Source organism: Myotis brandtii, unplaced genomic scaffold (genome assembly GCF_000412655.1).
Source record: "Myotis brandtii unplaced genomic scaffold, ASM41265v1 scaffold806, whole genome shotgun sequence".
In the NCBI taxonomy this organism is placed as follows: domain Eukaryota; kingdom Metazoa; phylum Chordata; class Mammalia; order Chiroptera; family Vespertilionidae; genus Myotis; species Myotis brandtii.
The window spans coordinates 447259-465375 of record NW_005371249.1 but is presented as its reverse complement, the minus strand read 5'-3'; the positions used below and the strand labels follow the sequence as shown (position 1 = coordinate 465375).

At 43.3% G+C, this 18117-nt stretch overlaps 1 protein-coding gene across 15 annotated transcripts; it reads left to right on the top strand.

Annotated features, from left to right (window-relative positions):
• The first annotated feature begins 1698 nt into the window (after positions 1-1698).
• Positions 1699-18027, top strand: TRMT10B (tRNA methyltransferase 10B). Of its 15 annotated transcripts, none has more exons than XM_014531515.1 (12): positions 1699-1759; positions 2663-2802; positions 4076-4220; positions 6250-6385; positions 6517-6719; positions 7128-7236; positions 7854-7978; positions 10586-10738; positions 11783-11861; positions 12516-12583; positions 16974-17097; positions 17674-18027. In XM_014531515.1, exons 5-12 carry the CDS (start codon positions 6534-6536, stop codon positions 17778-17780), a joined length of 951 nt encoding a protein of 316 aa, XP_014387001.1. In that variant the 5' UTR covers positions 1699-1759; positions 2663-2802; positions 4076-4220; positions 6250-6385; positions 6517-6533; the 3' UTR covers positions 17781-18027. The 15 variants fall into 15 exon arrangements, with proteins under 15 accessions (XP_014387001.1, XP_014387002.1, XP_014386998.1 ...); XM_014531516.1 differs by having other exon boundaries at positions 4073-4220; positions 6522-6719; XM_014531512.1 differs by having other exon boundaries at positions 4073-4220.
• The last annotated feature ends 90 nt before the right edge of the window (positions 18028-18117 follow it).

Sequence of the window (18117 nt, the reverse complement as noted above, 5' to 3'; positions counted from 1 at the left end):
GGCACTGGGAATACAATCATCGACATGATATAGTCCCCTCAAGGAACTTATAATAAAGACACAGAAGAAAAAGATGCCTGACTGGCAGGTGGTATAAAGAAAATGAAGAGAATGCCAAGATGGGGTGGGATGAGCCAAGCTTACCTAGAGTGATCAGCCAAGGCCCTCTGAAGGAAGAATGTTTAAGCTGAAGCTTAAAGGATACGAAGGAGCCAGCCATGGAGAAAGTGAGAGAAAAGGGAACAGTATCTCCAAAGGTCTTTGGTGTGTTTGAAGCATTTCAAGAAGACAGGTGTGCCCGGCCAGTGTGGCGCAGTGGTTGAGCATCGACCTATAAACCAGGAGATCCCGGTTCAATTCCCAGTCAGGGCCATGCCCGGATTGCAGCAGCTCGATCCCCAATAGGAGGCGTGCAGGAGGTAGCCAATCAATGATTCTCTCTCATTATTGATGTTTCTATCTCTTCCTCTCCCTTCTCTGAAATCAATTTAAAAAGAAGAAGAAGAAGAAGAAGAAGAAGAAGAAGAAGAAGAAGACGACGTGTGTGACTGGAACACATCAAGCTGGAGTAAGAGTGACAGATGAGGTTGGAGGGGCAGCCAGGAACCAGGCTGTGCAAGGCCTTGGGAAGGTCAGATTTTACATCGAAGTATGATAGAAAGCCACTGAGGGGTCTGCAAATGGATGGCTGGGGGAGCAGGCAGTGAAACCAGCTAGGAGGCCTTTGCTGTGGGGAAGTAGCCACGAACTCATTCAAAAGTAAAGAGACACAAGAGCAGTGGCAGAGAGGGGCAAAAGGTATTCAGTATGGCTGAGTGCAAGGCGTCGATGTGGTGGGAGGCACTGAAGACCATTTGAGCCACTTTGCAAGCCCTGCTAAGTGGGAAGCTAGGTCCAGCTTCTAGGTAGAGAAGAGACATTAGAGTTAGGTTTTAGAAAAAGCCTTTTTTGGGGGAGGGAGGGATGTTTAGTCAGCATTTAAAAATTGCTCCAGTCCCAGATAAAGGCTGAATTGGAGCATGGCTTGGGGATGGGGTGAAAGTTGCTGAGGAAATAAAAGTCTAGAGCGGTAGCACCAAAGAAGGAATCCAAACAGGGCTGTGGTTTCTTGGGTGGGAGACATTTCAAGCTCATTCATGGTAGGGTCTCTCTGAAAGGGTGAGACCCCTAGGACTGCAGGAATAAAGAAAAGAATGGCTGATAGCTTTTATCAGGACAAGGGTTGGGCAAGTCACTTCAGACCTCTGAGCCTCAGTTTCCCCACTGACTCCTTATGTGCTCCGGCCCGGATATCTCTCTTGTGAGCCTGGACAGACAAGCACCGATGAAGGGGAATGTGTGCTCAGGGAAGGGCTGTGTCAGCTCCTGGGCCTTGCTGGTTGTGGGGAAGCTCAGAGACGGGCAAAGCCCCTAGGCTGGCGAGATGAGAGGTGGTTTAAGTCTGGTTTCAGCCCTGTTTCACAATGTCCAGTCTTTGATAGCCATTAAAGCGCCTGATCACCTGCAGCAGCCCTGTCGGTCTGCAAGCAGCTGGGATTGTAATCCCGTGTATCAGTCGGGGAAACAGGCTCAGAGAGGCGCGACCGAGCTCCCTAGTGCCTGGGTGAGGCTAGGAAGCCCAAACCTCCGCTCACGCCCTTGAACACCGAGGCCGAAAACTACAACTCCCAGAATGCCGTTCGGAAAGGGGCAGGGACCGGAAGTGGGCCAGGAGGCGGGGCCTGACGTGCCCTGCGGCTGCGTGAGGTGCTGGGATCAGGTACGCCCGGGCTGGTGGCGGGGCGGGTAGGGCCTGGGGTTCTGGGGGCCTGGGGGTCTGGCCCCTGAGTGCTGCCGCGTTTGCGGACAGGGAAGACGCCGGGGAAACAGCGTTTAACAGGTGTGTGGCCTGGTGTCCCGCACCTTGGTGCCTTCCCTTCCTGCCTCCCCTCGCTCTCGCAGCCTATGGGCCAGGCGGGGTACCTTTGGGCCTGGGGTCTAAAGATGCCAGAGGCGGGGAGCAGCTTCCGTGGACTAAAATTTAGATTGAGAAAATGAGAGGAGCATGCCAGCAGAGGTTGGTCCTTCACTAAGTGCCCAGGGATATGCTCATCAGGTGGGACTTGAGTTAGAAAACTCGGAGATGGGGGGTTGGGGGGGGGGCAGGCCAGGACTGAGGATGCTTCACACAGGGAAGCTGGCTATTGAGAAAGTGGATGCATTAATTCAGCTAGCGAGTATTCATTGAGCATCTACTATGTACCAAGCCCCTTTCTACGCATAAGGATACAATAGTGAACAAAGCAAGCAGAACGCTTGGTTACGTTGTAAGAATGGGGACGCTCCCACAAAAACTAAGTAAAATATATGCCACGTTGGATAGTGACAATCTGAATGAAGTGAGAAATGTAGTTACATAATTACCTCGACTAGAGGAAGAATATTGGAGGTAGAGAGAACAGCAAGGGCAAAGGCCCTGGGGTGAGCGTATCCTTGGTATGTTTGAGGATCGGCAAGTAGATTAGGTGGCAGGGGACAGTAGACGGGGGCGGTAGACCTTAATGATCAGTACAGGCCATTGTAAAGATTTTGGCTGTTTACCGTAAGTGAAATGGAGGTCCAGAGTGGTGCTGAGCAGAAGAGTGATGATTATCAATCCCATAGGATGCTTTTATTTTGCAAGGCTCCGTATTGAGTGCTGGGAGTGTGCCCGTGAATTCTTCATCCTCTCTTCTCTGCAAGTGTTTGTAATCTGGTGGGGAAACAGGCAGACCAGCTGTCATACAAGGCTGAGTCAGATCATTGCAGCCCCACGAAGACAGAGTGAGTATCAACCCCGAATCCTCAGCAAGTGCTATGAAGTCAAGTGCTTAACTGTTTGTTAAATGAGTAATTAACTGAGTAACCTCAGTACCCAGCACTGGACCCGTAATGAGGCTCAGAAAACATTTTTTTTTTTAATGAAGAAATGAAATGCTAAATGTGGGCATAACGTCTCACATGAATTGATAGATCTGTGCTTCCGTGATGCCCTAAGGATCACTAGGTGGTAAGCTTCGACTCACTATTCACTGAGCTTCCGTTCTGCGGCAAGCCTGTGATAGCTAGTGAAGATACAAAGATGAACAAGATGTGGTCCCTGTCCTCAGGAATGCCCAACCTGCTGTGTTACAGACTCTTCTGGTAGCGGTTGGAATTGCCTTCATTTGATTTTCAAGATCACTATCTCCCACGTTCCTGGTCTGAAAAGCATTCCCAGGGACTATAGGAATTCAGAGAGGTCAGAGATACAAAGAGTGGGGGTAGGAATTAAAAAATCAATAAAATATATTAAAAAAAAACAAACTCTGTTTATTCAGCGAGTGTTTATTTAAACATTGCTGTTCAAAGATTTTTTGAACTGTTCAGAAGAAGGAAATGGAGGCAGGGGTAGTAAAACTCTGTTTATTCAGCGAATATTTATTTAAACATTGCTGTTCAAAGATCTTTCAAACTGTTCATTGTTTAGGTAGATGTAGTTACATGGTTCCTTCTGAAAAAGAATTCAGTTTGGTAGGAGAAAAAAGATGAGCATTCATAACTTCTGATTAACAGCTTATTTTAAAAATGTTTGGAAAAAATATGTTAAGTAATTCCTCTATATTTCATAATTATAGTTTTTAGGCCAATTCTATGCTGATTAGCTTTACCCTGTCCCTTTAATGCTTTAATTTATTGATCATTCAATATATGCAAACTAACAGAAAACCATAGTAAAAAAATAAATCTAGCCGTAACCGGTTTGGCTCAGTGGATAGAGAGTCGGCCTGCAGACTCAAGGGTCCCAGGTTCGATTCCGGTCAAGGGCACGTACCTTGGTTGCGGGCACATCCCCAGTAGGGGGTGTGCAGGAGGCAGCTGATCGATGTTTCTAACTCTCTATCCCTCTTCCTTCCTCTCTGTAAAAAAATCAATAAAATATATTTAAAAAATAAATAAATCTATAAAGAACCTAAAAAAAAATGATGAGCATTAACCTTCCAATTTTTAAAACAGCAATGGAAAACTGCAGCCCCTCCCGCTACTTCACCCCTATCTCTGTTTTCTCCTCAAGAAGACTTCTCCAGTGAGGACATTCATTGCCTCCCAGTCATTCCCCAAAAGGTCCTGACACAGAGGAGGAGCTCAATGAATATTGATTTATTTATTTTAAATTTTTACCATCCCTTTACTCTCATCCTGTGTGAGTCTTTTGTTCTGAGGTGGGTCTCTTTTAAATATATTTTTGTTGATTTAGGAGAGGAAGGGGGAGGAAGATTGAGCCCGCAAGCTAGGTATGTGCTCTTGACCAGAATTGAACCCGGGATCCTTCAGTCCGAAGGCTGACACTCTATCTACTGAGCCAAACCAGCTAGGGCCAATGAATATTTACTGACTAAATGAATAGACAAACACAGATAAGAATGCAAAATACTGTGGAGTTCAGAGGAGGAAGAGATCACATGGCTGTTAACAAACTAGCATTCATTTAACAAATTTGTTTTCAGGTTGTTAGGTGTTGGACCAGTTTATTTTAAAGTTTTCGTTTGTTCTTTTTTGAATGCCTAAGTGCAGAAAAATGCAGATGACACTGATGGTGGCATACAAAGTTTGTTCAGTCATCTGGAGGGAGCTAGGTATCTTTTAAAAAAAATTTTTTTTTATTGATTTCAGAGAGGGAGAGATAGAAACATCAATGATGAGAGAGAATCATTGATTGGCTGCCTCCTGCACACTCCCTAATGGGGATCTAGTCCACAACCCTAGCATGTGCCCTTGACCAGAATCGAACCCGGGACCCTTCAGTCTGCAGGCCAACGCTCTATCCACTGAGCCAAACCAGCTAGGGCTGGATATCTTTTGTTAAAAAAGATATTTATAACTAACATCACTATTCCTATGTGAACAGTACAGTGCTTCTGAAATGTTTAAGAATAACTTGGTATTTTCCTAATTTCTCTAGATTATTATGTACACTATTACATTTTTTGTATGCCATAAACTCATAGTGACACAGTCAATGGTATATATACATATACTAAACTGTGTACTGACTATTAAAGAACAGAGTTTTAAGCAAAAGTAAACTCTAGCCTAGGCAAGAAAATGAACATAAGTTTCAAATCTTAAAAATCTCTCTACTGTAAATAAATTATGGCTCAAAAAATTTAAGATTAAGAAAACTAACAGAAACAAAAAATAAAATGGGGTTAATTTTGTTTTTAAATCCTCACCCAAGGATATGTTTCTATTGACTTCAGAGAGAGAGGAAGGGAGAGGGAGAGAGACAGACACACAGCTATCGGTTGCCTCCCGTACGTGCCCCAACTGGGGATCAAACTCGAAACCTGAGTATGTGCCCTGACCAGGAATTGAACCCAAACCCTTTGGTGCAAAGGACAATGCTCCAACAAACAGCCACACTGGCCAGGGCAAAAGGGGTTAATTTCAGTATTTGAATTCTAGTGTTTCATAGGGAATTGATAAAATTCAGAGTTGATGAATCAAGAAGTAATGGTGTAAGCATGTGATTTCAGGTTAAGGGGCTAATCACCAGAACTAAAAATGCCTGGTTAACAAGAGTTGCCTCTAGAGGTGGAAAGGGTCAGAATGAGGATCATGACTTTTATCATAAAAATCTTTTTACCATGTGGGTCATGTTACATAGATTTACTTGTTCAAAAGTAACACTTTTTCTAAGTTGGTGGTAGCACATGGACGCAGGAGCCGCCACGAGCAAGGGTCATACCATTCTTTGTGACAACTGTAGACTAGAGCATTTTTACTCATCTTAGGGATAGTGAATACCACTTTGAAACTGTGACATTCATTAGGAGTGCTATTAGAGTGGTTCTCTATATTTTTCTGCCTTAGCACTTCGAGGGATATTAAACATTCTCACTGGTGACTGTGGCTTTCTGCTGCAATGATACTGAACTGAGATGAGGGAATGAATACGTAATTTGGAAAAACAAATTTTGATAGATCACCAGCAGCAACCTAGATGGATCCTTGGTTGGTTTGGGGCCACTCTTTGCCATATTTTTTGGCTCACTCTTCATCCTCCAAGGATGTCCAGGACTTTGCATATAGTAGGTACTCAATAAATACTTGCTTTTCATCATAAAGGAATGGTTTTGAAAATAAACTGAAACTGAGGGGAGGTGGCTTTTGCCATCTCTGTCCCACCCTCAACTCATGAGTGGATTTCAAAGAACACGATAAATAACTTGGTTTTCTGTGTCACCGCAGCAGTGAGTCACCGGTTGCTGGGAGGTGTCAGGATTGTGCTTGTGTTCTGAGAAGTGGATTTGGCTCCCTTACTACTGAAGCGTTTCGGTGCTGACTCATTTCTCTGGAAGACACACGTACTTTTCAATAAACCCATGTTAATATTTTACACACTTCTCCTTCAGTAACACAATAACGCTGTCTGTCCCTTGGATGTAGGGGAATACCTCTGTAAGTGCAATAATGTAATGTCTCACATAATTGTGCCTTTTCCAATCTGGGTGAAAGGACAGAGGGCTAAGCACATGGACTGGAAATCGGAAGGGAGTGCTCAGAAAACAGAGTCACACGTGCTGCAGGAGCAGGAAGTCATCCCAGAGGACACAGGCGAAGATGGCATCTCTGAAAGCTTCCAGCTTCTACAGATGGGTGTGGAATGTGAGCCTCAGGAGAGGGAGACCCTGCCCACGGACAGTGCCACCTGGTGCTCAGTGAGTGCAGTGGGTGGCCATGGGCTGTGAGATGATGGAATGTCCCAGAGACCCTTATTCTATGGGTAGACACTGGTAGCAAGAAGACTGGGAGTGAGTTTGGTGTATCCCAAGGGTTGAATTCCCTGCTAACCGGTTTAAGGCTTCAGATCAAGAGGTATGTTTGATACACCTCAGAAGGGTCAGAACATCCAAACTCTTCTTTGGGCCTGACAGGTCACATGTCTTTCTGGGGCTCTGCTTTCTCTAAACACAATCTAGTCCATCTCTGTTGTTAAATCTACCATCCTTTTTCTCTCCTAACTTTATATCTAAATTTTAAAAAAATAAGTAACTGTTTCTAATATTCATTTTCCTTTTTGGTGCTTATGAAGTTTTCAAACAATTTTGTTTTCTGGATAACCTAAGAAAAATGTCCAAAGAAAACAGAGACACTGGGAAAAGATAGTTGCAGCAAAGAAGAGCAAAAGAAAGCAAGAAAAAGAAAGAAGAAAAGCCAATCGTACAGAAAATTCAGGTAACAATTAATCAGGTTGTTGGTATAATTATATTTATTTGTTAGCAAATTGGTATCTGTATGTTCCTAGAAGAATACTAATACTGTTTTTAAGTAAAAACAAACATCTGGGAGGTGAGACCCATAGTCCTATTTTGTTGGAAATCAAAGTATCAAAGAAAACAAAATTGAAGTCTGCCTTTCAGATGTAAACTATATAGCGTACATATGTGTGTATAAGCTCAGAAGTAGAAGGAATGGTACCAACAGCTATGTGCTAGGTTCAGTGCTAAGAATTTTACCTTGACTACCCTAAAGGGTAGGTCTTTTATTATCCCCATTTTGTAGGTGAAAATACTGAGGCTCAGAGAAATTAAATAACATGCTTAAGCTGATACGAGAAATAAATGAACAAACTGAACTTAGATTTAGACCCAGCAGAGTGCTCCAGAGCCCACAGTCATCACCTCTCTGCTATACCTCAACTGCCTGATGAATGAATACCTGGCACAAACTTCAAGTTTCTAGTTTCTCTTCCCGTGCAAATAGTACTCATCTAGCTGGGGAGATTTGTTTCTTACTGAATATTATTCCTCTGTTTTCCCACTTATATATTTTTTCTGCTATTTCCACTCTAGGCATCTACCCCCAGCACAGCAAACGTTTTCTGAGATCCTTAACCAAGGAGAAACTTTTGGAAGCCAAACACTCAGGACCAAGACTCTGTATCGATTTAAGTATGACCCACCACATGTCTAAGAAGGTAGAACATCCACTAGTTTCCAAATTCCTGATCAACCCTTTGCCTCTGTGTTCAGTGTCCCCAGTCTAGTTACAGCCTTTCAGTTTCAGTTCTCCAGAGATGAAATCTTTGGCCTTCTGCTGGGGAGAGGGATATTTGCCTGGTTCTGTGTTGTGTGGAGATAACCTGGTAGCATGTCTTCCTGCAATGTATGTGTTTTAGTGATCTCCCATTCACCCTACAGGTTCTGGTGTTCTGGGGATGGCTGAACACATGGCACTCAACACTGAACAGATAAGATGAAGCGCAGTTTATTAGTCACACTAGAGGCCCAGTGTACGAAATTCGTGCACGGGTGGGGTCCCTAGGCCTGGCTGGCAATCAGGGCCGATCGGAGCCAGGCCAATTGGGGCCCAAAGGCTCCAGCGGGGTTGGGAGAAGAAGCGACGGGCTAGGTGCAGAAGGAACGGACACCAACGCCCCCGTTGGCGCTCCGCCACTGTGAGGTTCACACCTCTCCCCCCCTCCTTCCCTCACTTGCTGTGCTGCCACCATGGTGGGTGGTGGCAGGCCAGTTGAGGGGAGGGAGGGATGAAACCAGCCCCAAGGCCCTCCTGTGAAAGGGGCCGCGTCTGCCGCCACCACCCGCGGGAGGTTGGCCAGCAGGGGGAGGTTGGCTGTGGGAATGCACTGACCACCAGGGAGCAGCTCCTGCGTTGAGCGTCTTCCCTCTGGTGGTCAGTGCACATCATAACAACCAGTCGTTCCAGTCATTTCGGTCGTTTGGTTGTAACAGTCGCTTAGGCTTTTATATATATAGATATACTCAGCCTTGGGGGAGGATGGCATTGCATGCCATGCAGGGCCACATGGGAACAGAATGAACAGCCGGGCACTGTGGGGGCAGGCTCTGTAGTATCAAGAGGGTGGGTGCCCCTGCTTCCTGCAGGAAGATGGGATTGATTGTTGGAATAATTCTGTGGGCTGGCAGGGAATTAAACCCACTGATCAGGGATAATCAGGAACTACACCTCGTCCCTTAGATAAAAAGGATTGGTAGCTATGGGACCTTATCCGTGGGAGCAGATTTGGAAGAGGAACTTGCAGTTGGGCCATTCAAGGCTCACCCAATTTCATTAGATGTCAAGGCAGCAAACCTTATTGGGCCTTAATTTTAGGCCTTAACCTACAAAACAAATTTTTCTATTTTCTAATACCCCTGTTGTATTAGTACTAGTGGTAGGGCAGGGGGTCGGTGGTCCCTCAGCCCGGCCTGCACCCTCTCCAATCTGGGACCCCTCAGGGGATGTCTGACTGCTGGTGGGATCGGGCCTAAACCAGAAGTCGGCCATCCCTCTCGCAATCCGGGACCGCTGGCTCCTAACCGCTCACCTGCCTGCCTGTTTGATTGCCCCTAACCACTCTGCCTGCCGGCCTGCTCACCTCAACTGCCCCCCCTTGCCGGCCTGCTCACCTCAACTGACCCCCCCTGCCGGCCTGCTCACCCCCAACTGCCCCCCCGCCAGCCTGATCACCCCCCACTGCCCTCCCCTCCTGGCTGGATCTCCCTTAACTGCCTCTGCCTTGGCCCCGCCACCATGGCTTTGTCCGGAAGGATGTCCGGAAGGTCTCCCGGAAAGTCTCCTGGTCTAATTAGCATATTACCCTTTTATTAGTATAGATAATTATTCCATGTTAACATTTTCAGTTATTTTAAAATAGAAATGCTCCTGGAAATTATTACACTACACTTTTAACTTTATTAATCATTTACACTTCACTTTAGGGTAGATACATCTCACCCCCAACTGGACCCCCCTGCCAGCCTGATTGCCCCTAACTGCCCTCCCCTCCTGGCCTGATCGCCCTTAACCGCCTCTGCCTCGGCCCTGCCACCATGGCTTTGTCTGGGAGGATGTCCAGAAGGTCTCCCGGTCTAATTAGCATATTACCCTTTTATTAGTATAGATATGCTAGGGTTTGCCTGTTTTTCTGAGATATTAGGAAAACTGAAGATTTGTAGGAATCTCTAACTACAGCCCTCTGAAAAGGTCAACCAAGGATTTTCTACTGTTTCTATTGAGATACCAGATTAAATCAAACTCAAAGCCTTTTCTCCGCTATGAACAAAAGCAGGCCAGATTGTGAGGTCTTCTGAATCAGGATGGAAAGTTAAAACTCCCAATCCTTTACATCTCCTAGAGTAAGGGAGAAGGTGCCAAGTTTGTTTGATGGAGTATAAAAATGTCTGCATAGTAATCTAACCTCTCTTTAATAAATAGTAAACATCACATGGTAAGATTTTAGATAAAAGCTAAAAGAACAATTTCATATATCATATTAGATATGTAACGACAGGTCCTGAAGGAGGGGGCGGTCTCAGTTTTCCCATTAACTCACTGTTTCTTGGCTAGTATCATCACCTCAGTTGTCATCTATAAGGTGATACCAGGGGTGTAATGCGTACTCACACATGCATGTACTCACTTCCGGAGTGAAGGGGGTCATTCTAGTTCATGAGATTTTCCAGAGTAGCACTCAGTGAACTTACTGAGTAACCATTTATTGACAATGAATTTAGAAAAAGAGGGCATGTGTCCACCCTAAGTTGTTCTTACTTCTTTGAAGGAACTAAGCAGGCTGGCTGGACAGATCCGAAGGTTGTATGGTTCGAATAAGAAAGCTGACAGGCCATTTTGGATCTGCCTCACTGGATTCACAACAGACAGTCCCCTGTATGAAGAGTGTTTGAGGATGAATGATGGCTTTTCTAGTTACCTGGTAAGCCTCATTTTGCATATTATTTGAATTGTCATCTATAAATAGGTTGTGGGGTAATTTTTTTACTTTTTCATGTTTTGAGAAATTGTGTTTTCATTATTACAATCTAAAAAACTTTTTTAAAATTTAAGAACCACTTATCAGTTCTTATATTTAAATTTTTTCTTCATTCCACCATGTTGGCAAAAAGTATATAGGACTGTATTTTGTGTCCTCTATAATGTATGTAGACTGTGTACTCCAGGGATGTTTTGGGGAAATGCCATGAGTCCTTTCTTGTTCTCGGCGATGCAGAATTAGGAAACAGTTTTGGAGGAAGAGAAAGAATCCTTATGGAAGTAATATGGATTTAAGATGAGTTTTAGGGAATACCAAGTTGCTTTTCAACTTTCAATGGGATCTCATACGTGTAGTGATTGACATACAGGCAAGAATCCAGATCAGTTCCTAAGAAATGCCACTAAACATGCCCTTGTGTAGCTGAGACTGGGCAGTGTGGCCTTTCCCAGGGAGGTCCATGGAGGCGATGAGTGTGAAGAGTGCCCCATGCAGTGCTGCACAATCAGTCATGGTTGCTGTTACTGTCTTAACAGTCCCTCCCGTAGTGCAGCCATTTCCAGCCTTACTTTCTTCTGTACATGTTTGTTGATTCCTGCATGTGAACCAAAGAGACCCAATCTCAGGGCCATGTAATCCCTTGCCCATGCCTTTCTTAGTATGATTCCCTCCACTTTGAGTCCTTCTTCCTGTTGTGTCAGTCTCACCTCTTTTCAGAAACCCAGTTCCAGCATTCCCTTCGCTACAAGGTTGTCTCTGGGGGTGTCCCTCCCTCATCCGTAGTCCTGAGGTATGCTCCCTGTATGTCTCTTAGGGCCCCATATACTTTCTGCCTCATTTCGTAGGGTTGCATGTCTGTGCCTTTCTACGTCCCCTCCCCAGCTGAGCCCTTTCTAAGAACAGGTTGTCAGACATAGAGCCCCTTGCTGCACCGTGGGCTATGTCTTAACCTAGTTCACAGTACATTGGATTATTCGTATTTTTCAGCTAGACGTAACAGAAGATGACTGCTTTAGTGTATTCCCCCTGGAAACCCTTGTGTACCTGACTCCTGACTCAGAACATGGTATGTTCTTGACTGCACAGATCATGTAGCATTGTATCGAGCTAGTTTCCCTGGTCAGCTCCCTCCATTGACCCTTTTGGATCAATTAGATATATATCATCTATTTTAGAAAATCATCTATGTCACATAATTTTCAAGTTTATTGATATTAAGTTGATCTTCATATTCTTTATTTCACATTCCTTTGTAATTTTAATTTTGTCTCCTTCCTGAATCCTAATGTTGATTTGAGTCTACTACCTTTTTACCTTGATAAGATATGCCAAAGGTTTATCTATCTATTTATTTATTTATTTTTTAAATACATTTTATTGATTTTTTACAGAGAGGAAGGGAGAGGGAGAGGGATACAGAGTTAGAAACATCGATCAGCTGCCTCCTGCACGCCCCCCACTGGGGATGTGCCCGCAACCCAGGTACATGCCCTTGACCAGAATCGAACCTGGGACCCTTCAGTCCGCAGGCCGATGCTCTATCTGCTGAGCCAAACCGGTTAGGGCGGTTTATCTATTTAATTGTTTTTCCAGAGGATTAGAAAATCTATCTTTGTTTTCTATTTCATGAAATTCCTACTTTCATCATTCTTTCCTTTTACTTTCTTTGGATTTAGAAATTATAAAGATTTGATCTCATTAGCCTTCATTTCTTCACTAGCTCTTGAAGATGTTGATCTAAACACAGTTTACATCCTTGGTGGACTTGTGGACGAAAGCATTCAGAAGGTAAGTGTACATTTTTTGGCTGAAAAACTGTATTCTGAAAAATGGTCCTTACTTGTAGAGGCACCTACCCTGTAATAATCTTACCCAAAAGGCCTAGAAACACTAAGGGAATAAGAAGAAGGAGCCCTAAATGGTTTGGCTCAGTGGATAGAGCATTGGCCTGTGGACTGAAAGGTCCCAGGTTCGATTCCGGTCAAGGGCATGTACCTTGGTTGTGGGCACATCCCCAGTAGGAGGTGTGCAGGAGGCAGCTGATAGATGTTTCTCTCTCATCAATGTTTCTAACTCTCTATCTCTCTCCCTTCCTCTGTAAAAAATCAATAAAATATATATTTTTTTAAAAGAAGAAGAAGGAGCCTATTCTGCCTGAGTTGGCCCTTCCTCGTGTGAAATTCACTCTCTCCTCCTCAGCAATGTAAGCAGTGCTTTCCTGACAGAACCCAGGATGGGAACGTTTGGTAATTACATCAGTAGCCACTGTGGAACTCCTCTCCTCTCCTCTCTTCATTTCTGTAAGAATAGCTCTGATCTTGACCAAGGAAGTATTGCCTCAGCATTCTTACTAGCTGTATGTTCTTGGTGAAAGAGTAGTTTGCTCCTTCTTAGCCCATCTTCCCTGCTGACATAAGTCTTATAAGCTCAACCTCAATAGTACTTGTCCAGATTTCTTTTGTTGAATTGGAATTGTATTGGCATAATTGGAGTTTTTCAGTGTGTTTCTAGTATATAAATATTTTTTGATAATTTTGTTTATTTTTCTAATTAGCATTGCATAGATAATAAAGAATGATGTAATAGTTAAAATGTATAAAAAGGAGAATAAGTCTCCCTCCAATCCTTGTCCCCCAGTGTCCACATTTGAGAAAACCAGTTTTCTTGTGTATCCCTTGATAGTCTATGATCACACAAGTATCTGTTTGATATCTGCATATATATATATATGTTTTTCACATGAGCATATTTTATATATTTTTTCATATATGTATAAGATGCACACATATTTAACAAGATGATATTTAACTGAATTGCATTTATTCTAAAATAGTCATTGTTCTCTGACTTCATAGTGATAATCTAAAAAAATGGCAGGGGGCCCTAACCGGTTTGGCTCAGTGGTTAGAGCGTCAGCCTGCGGACTCAAGGGTCCCAGGTTCGATTCCGGTCAAGGGCATGTACCTTGGTTGCAGGCACATCCCCAGTGGGGAGTGTGCAGGAGGCAGCTGATCGATGTTTCTCTCTCATCGATGTTTCTAACTCTCTATCCCTCTCCCTTCCTATCTGTAAAAAATCAATAAAATATATTTTTTTAAAAAATGGCAGGGGGACTCTTAAGAATGCCAGCTAAGAATGAGAAATGCTTAGAATTCAGAAATCAGTATTTTGTCACTGCTAGGGCAATCGTTGATTCAGGGATTGATTGAACAAAAGGTTGGGGGAAACTGACTACTCACATGGTCTCAAAGTATCACCCCACAAATTGCAATGTACCATTGCAATGAAATGACATGGAGGTCACCATCTTAACCAAGTGATCAAAATTAGAATTACCAATAGTGACATTAGGTACCTCCTGATAAGATGGAATCTCACCTGAAAAGTATTCCTACTAGAAAATGTTTAAATTTAATTTAATCGTGAGGAAACAGATCTAGAATGTGAGACATTATGCAAGAGAACTGGGCCAGACTTTCAAAAAAGCCAGTGTAATAATAAAAACTAAAATAGTTGGAGTGGGGGGGGGGCTGTTTTAGTTTAAAGGAGATTAAAAGACAACAGTTAAATGCTGTCTCCCACAGCAGAGTGACAGCCCCTTTTTGGAGGCAGCAAAGTCTAAGGATCAGTGAGTATGAGCTATAGATGTAGTTTTGACACAGCATCTTACCTTCTTTCTCCACCAACATTTAAACTGAAAAATAAGTGGCACAGAGATTTGTCAGATGAACGGAACTTTTTGGTTGTTGCTGGAATTTGGCTTCTTAGAAAAATGCTAAGAAAAATGTCTCTTCGAGAGGATTCATTTTATCTTTAAATGTTCAGAGAACAAACACTAGACAGTAGTCTCCTCCAGGGCAGCATCCAAGTCTCCTGCTAACTTTTAATTCTATACTCTAGTTCAAAGTGATTAAAAAGGAATAGACTTTCAAAAAAAAAAAAAGCAATCATAGCTCATATATACAAGGAGTGTTGTCCTTCAAAGAAGTCCTTTGAATAGCTGTACCCTTATTCCATCCGAATCACATTACTTAAAACATTTTTGGAAGTTCTCTATTGGAACTGTGTCTTATGTGAGTCTGAGAGGCGTGTAGTCCAGGTATCAGAACAAAGAAGGTGCTAGGCCTGCTTCATGCTGTTCCAGTTGGTTAGACCATACTTAGGTGCCCAATTATGGGACCGTCAATGAAAGGACATTAATAAGCTAACACAAGTTCAGGAGAGGTTGACCTGAATGACGAAGGGACTCAAAACTAAGTCATAGTCAAGGAAGTTGACAGAACTGAGACTATGAATCTGGAGACTAGAGGATTCATAGTGGCATGATCCTACTTGAAGTATCTGAATGACTGCCTTGTGGAAGGGCCATTTTACTTGCTTGCTGTGGCCCTGGGAGGGTAGAACTAGACAAATGAGTGGAAGTCTCAGAAAAAAACAACAGAAAACTGGCTCAATATCAAGAATTTCCTGCCCTAGCTGATTTTGCTCAGTGGTTGGCTTGCAGACTGAAGGGTCATGGGTTCGATTCCAGTCAAAGGCACATACCTTAGTTGCAGACTCGATCTCTGGTCCTGGTTCGGTTGGGGCATGTGCAAAGTGGCAACCAATCAATGTGGTTGGAGGAGAATAGTTAACTCTTGAGGTCCCTTCCAGACTTGAGTATGTTTATTATCCCAGTAATCTAAATCTTTCCCTTGAACCCTGGAATTGCAAAAAGGTACCTTTCCAGCTTCTTATAAGGTAGCAAATATAAACTTCAGTTCATGGTTCAGGGACATTTTTTTATATACACCTTTTTGTTTTTTAAAATGTACTTTTATTTCAGAGAGGTAGGGAGAGGGAGGGAGGGATAGAAACATCAATGATGAGTGAGAATCATTGATTGGCTGCCTCCTGCATGCCCCACACTGGGGATCAAGCCCGCAATCTGAGCATGTACCCTTGACCGGAATCAAACCAGGGACCCTTCAGTCCACAGGCCAATGTTCTATCCACTGAGTCAAACCGGCTAGGGAAGGGACATTTTTAAAGGGACATTAATAGCCAAGCCGGGTGTAGCTCAGTGGTAGAGCGTCGACCTAGGAACCAAGAGGTCACCGGTTCGATTCCCGGTCAGGGCATATGCCCAGGTTGTGGGCTTGATCCCCAGTGGGGGGCGTGCAGGAGGCAGCCAATCAATGATTCTCTCTCATCATTGATGTTTCTCTCTCTCCCTCTCCCTTCCTCTCTGAAATCAAAAATATATCTAAAATAAATAAATAAATAAATAAAAATAAAGGGACATTAGTAATTTTTCTCTAAATGAGACCCAACATGGCTTCAGATTATTGGACTTCTTGAGTTCTTTTGATTCCTTTTTTGCAGTTTTCAGAGCCCTTCTTCCTCAATAGCAGCAGGAGAGCATTAGCTCTCCCACCTAATGCTCTCTTGCAGCTACTGGTGTACCTGACCTGAATCCTGTCTCCCTTCTGATTTGCTACTACCAATTGGCTATGAGCTGAAAACTCGATATCCAGATTGGGACTTACTGAGTTAGGGCCAGGCATGCTCTCCTCTGATTGATTAGACTGCTTGAAGTTTTGACCATAGATATGCCTTTTCTAACTTATTTCCTTCCTGGTTGTAAGTAGTAGTGAGTGAAAGACAATGGATAAATGACTCCCAAATAGGTGAGGTGTTGCTGCACAAGCCATTCCTTACTTGGGACAAATAAATACTCTTCATTATCTGCAGAACTTTTTTTTCTTAATATATTTATTGATTTCAGAGAGGGAGAAGGGGAGATAGATAGAAACATCAATGATAAGAATCATTGATTGGCTGCCTCCTGCACGCCCCCTACTGGGGATTGAGCCCGCAATCCAGGCATGTGCCCTTGGCCGGAATCGAATCTGAAACCCTTCAGTCTGAAGGCCAACACTCTATCCACTGAGCCAAACCAGCTAGGGCTATCTGAACTCTTAATTATCTGCAGGTTACTTTTCTTTTTTCACTTTTTTAAACTGAATTTATTGGGGTGACATGGTTGATAACAGGCTACTTCTTTTTAATACATTTATCATTAATTATAATTATAGATGAAATTAGAATGATAAGTGGGGATTCTCATAATTTGCTATGCATGAAAATATTTTCATGTATTATTTTTAAAAGAAAAATATTTAACTGTTATTTACAGAAGGTGACATTTCAAAAGGCCCGAGAACACTCTGTCAAGACAGCCCGCTTGCCAATCCAGGAATACATGGTCAGACGCCAGAATGAGAAAAACTATCATTCAGAGATATTGGCCATCAATCAAGGTACAGCTCACACGGCCCACGCTTAATGTGTTAATTAAATCTGGTGCTTCTTTGCATCATGCCTAAGTATGAATGGCCTTGACGCAGCTTACCCCCATGACTGATGTGCTTGTACTTTATTGCATGCACTTTGTGGCATGTATTCTGGCTTCTCAAAGCTATTTTTCATTTTCTTCCTAATTCCGATCTATGTTAAATACAGTTGAAATTGTTGCCTTGACCTAGAACGCCCTGCCTTTAACCCATCATTGACAGTGAATTCAGGATTCAGTTCACAGGCACTTTGGCTGCTCCTCTCCGTCCCAGGCCACGTCGGGACCCTTCCTTTGTGTTCCCATTGTATTGTGTTCCTCTCTGTTGCAGCATTGTCCATTTATACGCCTACATCTCTCAGTGTAGGCAGTGCTTGTGGGCAAGCAGGGCCTGTAGCTTTGCCTCTGTCTCCCCAGGATCTAATACCAGGTGTGGTACAGAGTAGGTTTGTTGAATATTCAAGCACACCCTTTTCATTAGTCATTTACTAGTTCTTTTTTTCCAGTGTGTGGTCACTGTGTTTTCTATTTACCCTTCTAACAGTATTTGATATCCTATCCACGTACTTTGACACTCAAAACTGGCCTGAAGCATTGAAGAAAGGAGTTTCTTCCAGAAAAGGCTATGTTCTTCAGAACTCAGTGGAATGATGGACATCCTAAGAGTGCACCTGCAGGAGGTGAAGTTGCTGGAGGGGCCTTGACCAAAGAGGAGAGCAAAGTGGTGATGGCACACAATTGCCTTTACTTGACATCTCGGATCTTCATTAGGATGTTATTAATAACAGGGACCACATTTTATGCTCTTTTGTATCTCCTATAGTGCCTAGCTCACAGGAAGTGCCCTGTTTATCTTGACTAAGTAAAAAGTTTACATAACAAGGAATTAGCCCTTAAACTACATGGCTTTGGGTGTGTTAATTTATTTTTCTACATCTACTTGTGAAAAATCTACTCTTTAGAGGTAGCTTCAATAATAAATATTGTG

Bases quoted from the DNA above. Each gene is read 5' to 3' on its own strand.
- TRMT10B (XM_014531510.1), top strand. From the start codon at position 2,625: ATGATTATCAATCCCATAGGATGCTTTTATTTTGCAAGGCTCCGTATT. The intron at 2,803-6,516 runs GTGAGTATCAAC...TCTGGGTGAAAG, and splicing joins TGCAGCCCCACGAAGACAGA to GACAGAGGGCTAAGCACATG. The intron at 10,739-11,782 runs GTAAGCCTCATT...CGTATTTTTCAG, and splicing joins ATGGCTTTTCTAGTTACCTG to CTAGACGTAACAGAAGATGA.